General features: G+C 34.2%; 1 protein-coding gene across 1 annotated transcript in view; it reads left to right on the plus strand.

The window, feature by feature from the left end:
- Positions 1-1,896: 1,896 nt before the first annotated feature.
- The window catches only part of LOC107485405 (uncharacterized), a 4,706-nt gene continuing 2,958 nt past the window's right edge, over positions 1,897-3,644 (plus strand). Inside the window, exons 1-3 of the mRNA XM_016105937.3 lie at positions 1,897-2,903; positions 3,194-3,270; positions 3,383-3,551. Of these exons, the coding sequence (XP_015961423.1) occupies positions 2,249-2,903; positions 3,194-3,270; positions 3,383-3,551 (901 nt within the window). The 5' untranslated portion in view covers positions 1,897-2,248. The remainder of the gene's footprint in view (positions 2,904-3,193; positions 3,271-3,382; positions 3,552-3,644) is intronic.

A 3,644-nucleotide genomic window follows, 5' to 3' on the forward strand; every position in this document is an offset into this window, starting at 1 on the left:
AAAAGTACCAAATTTCTGCCGCTATCCTCAAAACCCAGTTTCTGAACCACAATCGCAGTCTATTTTCTATTTTTCGTCTTCTTTTTCGAAGACTATAGAGGAGTTGAGAATAAAAAAGGTGGTTAGGGTAGTAGTAATAGAAGGATATGAATGCTTGAGATTTGGGGAAGAAGAGATGGTGATGAAGTTAAGGTTGAAGATAAAGGGTGATAGTTATTTAAAAATTTTATTAAAAAGTCAAAAAAAATTTAGGATATGTATACTTTTATTACATAGAACCCATCTTTAATGGGTACAATGTTAATTTCTTTCTTTGACAAATATTTTATGAGATTTCGTAAAGTTTATGAGTACAAATGATTATTTTTCATATATATATATATATTGGAGTAAACATTTTTTTTTACTTTTATGTAATTGGCTTAATATAATTTTTCAAATTAATTATTTACATGGCACTTTTTATATATCAACGATGATAATTAATTTACTATTTATCTTAAATTTTAAATTTTAAATTTGATTTATTTATAATAAATAAAAAATTAAAATTTATTTAATAACAAAGTATAATATTTTTTATTTAATAAAAAATGCTTAAAAATATCTGACAAAGTCTAATAATAATAATAATAATAATAATAATATGATTTTAACATTCGTTTGTAGTACATACAACTATATGTGTTTGTGGAATTTGTCTTAAATGGAAAAAGTATGTTTAAGTTTTTGGTCGTCTAAATAAAAAAAATTATAAAATAAAATAATAAATTACATAAATATCATTATCTTTTTTTTCTTCTTACATCTTCTAACAACCACTATTGTTATCATCATAATTACCACTGCACCACCAACATATATTAAAAACCAATTATTATTTTCTCAGACGGAAGCTTCAGCGGACTCCATCAGCGGCGACTTTGACCACTGCTACCTAATAGCGATGATGGCGACTACTGCGACGATTCCTACTCTCCTTTCTCGTCACGGTTCTTCCTCCCACACTGAACAACGTCGACGGTGACGGATCTCTCTCTCGCTTGTTTTTGACTTGGCGGTGACATTGGAGCTGACGGCAGTGATGGCCTAAGAACTCTACAAACGGCAATAGCAAGATGCAGATGAACAATGGTAAAGACGTGCACACAGAGGTAGCCCACGAAGATGGCGACGACAACGGCTCCTCGTGGCGGTTGCGCTTTTCCTTTCAGCGACATCAGTGGCGACGGCGAGAGGGTGACAGAGAAAAAATGAAAAAAGAAGGAGGAGGACAAAGGACAAAAATAAAATTTTGAAATAGAGTTATTAAAACAGTTCTATTTGTGATATTATAAAATTAAATCAATAAGAAATAAAATAATAACAATAATAATGACATAATAAAATTATTTATCTTAATATTGTGATATTATACTTATAATATTATCTGTACCTTTCAAAAATTATAAATTTCAATTTTATTTCATATAAAACATAATTAATTAACTTGTTTATTGATTCAGTTTTTAATTTATTAAATAATAATAAAAATAATAATAATTGAATTCGATAAGATTTTAAGTGAACTTACTAAAAGTAATAATAAATAACAAATTTTTTGAATTATATATAATAAAAAATGTTAAAAAAATTAGACACCAGTTCTTCTAAATAGATAAAATGCAAATTATTAAACTTGTATTTTATCTAAAGAATCGCAATTGGACTTAATGATGAAAGAGGCAAAAACAAAAAACAAAAATAAATCTGAAAATAGAGTGGTGGTAGTGGGTGTTAACTGTTAAAGGCAGGAAAATGAGGAAAGGAAAACAAGTCCAGTTTCTCAAAATTAAGGAGTGTTTCTCTTCTTTTCTATTTATCTATTTATTTATTTATTAATTATTAATCTCATTTTAATTTATTTATATCATCGTCCTTCTTTGTCCTCTTCTTCTAGCTAGCTACCCCAATTTCTCTCTCTCTCTTCCTCTTTCTCTGTCTCAGAGAGAAAGGAAAAGAAAGAAAGGAAGCAGAACCAATTCCCAAATCCAAATTTTCATTACTCAATTCTCTTTAGCACTTTAACCTAATCCCATATTTTTTAATTATTTATTTGTTCCCATTTCATCTATCAATCCAAACCCTAACCCCTCTTTTCCTTCGTTCCCTCCCAATCCCAATTCAAAAGCTTTTCTTTTTCTTATTTCTGGGTGGTTTTTGTTGATGATTTCTTGTTAGGGTTAGGGAAATTGGGGGAAAACCGCGCATGGAATCTAACTCAGACATGTTCAGGGTACCTTCTGCAGGAGGAGGAGGAGGAGGAGGAACGGGACCATCGCCTTCGTCTTCGTCTTCGTCTTCCTCTTTGGTTTCTTCGTCGTCTTCGTCATTGTCGTCTTCGAATTCTAGAAGGTTCGGAACTATTTCTCCCTCTAACATCATTAACGCACCGCTGTCGCTATTATTGGAATATTCAGGGATTCTTCGCAACAATAACAACACCACCACCACCAGGTCGAATTTCAATAACCAAGAACCTAACCCTAACCCTAATTCCGAGCCTTCCGTAAATGACGGCGAGTTATCGATCAGGATCATTAGTCCTTCCGAACACGATAATCACGATAATCATCGTCACAGGGAGGAGCAACCTTCGTCTTCTGGTGGGGGTGGTTTGGTTGTGGGGCTTCCTCACGATGAGGGTGTGTCCGTTATGCCCAATTCGAGCACCGGAGACACCGGGATTGGGAACGGGAATGGGATTGGAAACGGCGACTCAGGGACCGGCGGCGAGGGTGGCGGCAATGGGAGGGATTCTTCTTACCAGAGGTATGATATTCAGCATGCTGCAAGGTGGGTGGAGCAGGTTCTTCCGTTCTCCTTGCTCCTCTTGGTGGTCTTCATCCGCCAGCATTTACAAGGTGTGTTCTTCAATTTACTAAGTTTTTTATTGTATTATCATCTATGGGATTGAAACAGATTAGTTAGTGCTTCTTTGTATTAGTTAAAAGCTTCCTGAGACAGTCTTCAGAAAGACAGAAACAAAATTAATTTTTGCTTTTAGCAAACATGGTCTTTTTTTTTTGGGTTAATTTTCACATTTGGGAGATAGGAATTTTAGCTCTTTTGTTAATCATCCTAGATTGAGTAGGAGCTAATTAATTGTTTTTTCAAGTTTGGGAATTGTTGTGAACCTCTTAAGTCACTGCAGGGTTTTTTGTTACAATTTGGATTGCGGCTGTCCTTTTCAAGTCGAATGACATTCTAAGAAAACAAACAGCTCTGAAGGTGATGTGTTGTTTTTACGGCTACTCTGTTATTTGCTGAAAATTAATCCCTTGTTGCTGGTGTGAAGATTTTCTGTTTGTTTGTTGAGTATGGCTACTTTTGGTGGCTGCAGGGAGAGAGGAAAATACCTATTCTCATTGGGATTTCTGTTGCATTTTCACTTCATGTGATTAGCATCTATTGGTGGTATCAGAATGATGATCTGATGTATCCGCTGGTTATGCTTCCTCCGAGAGAGATACCGCCTTTCTGGCATGCAATTTTCATCATCATGGTTAATGGTGTGTTTTTCCCTCACTTATGACTTGCTAGGTGTTTAACTTTTAGTTGTTTTCTGTTTTGGGTTTTCGGTGTTTTTTTTTTTTTGGGGGGGG

The sequence above is a fragment of the Arachis duranensis genome, chromosome 4 (genome assembly GCF_000817695.3).
Source record: "Arachis duranensis cultivar V14167 chromosome 4, aradu.V14167.gnm2.J7QH, whole genome shotgun sequence".
Lineage (NCBI taxonomy): Eukaryota > Viridiplantae > Streptophyta > Magnoliopsida > Fabales > Fabaceae > Arachis > Arachis duranensis.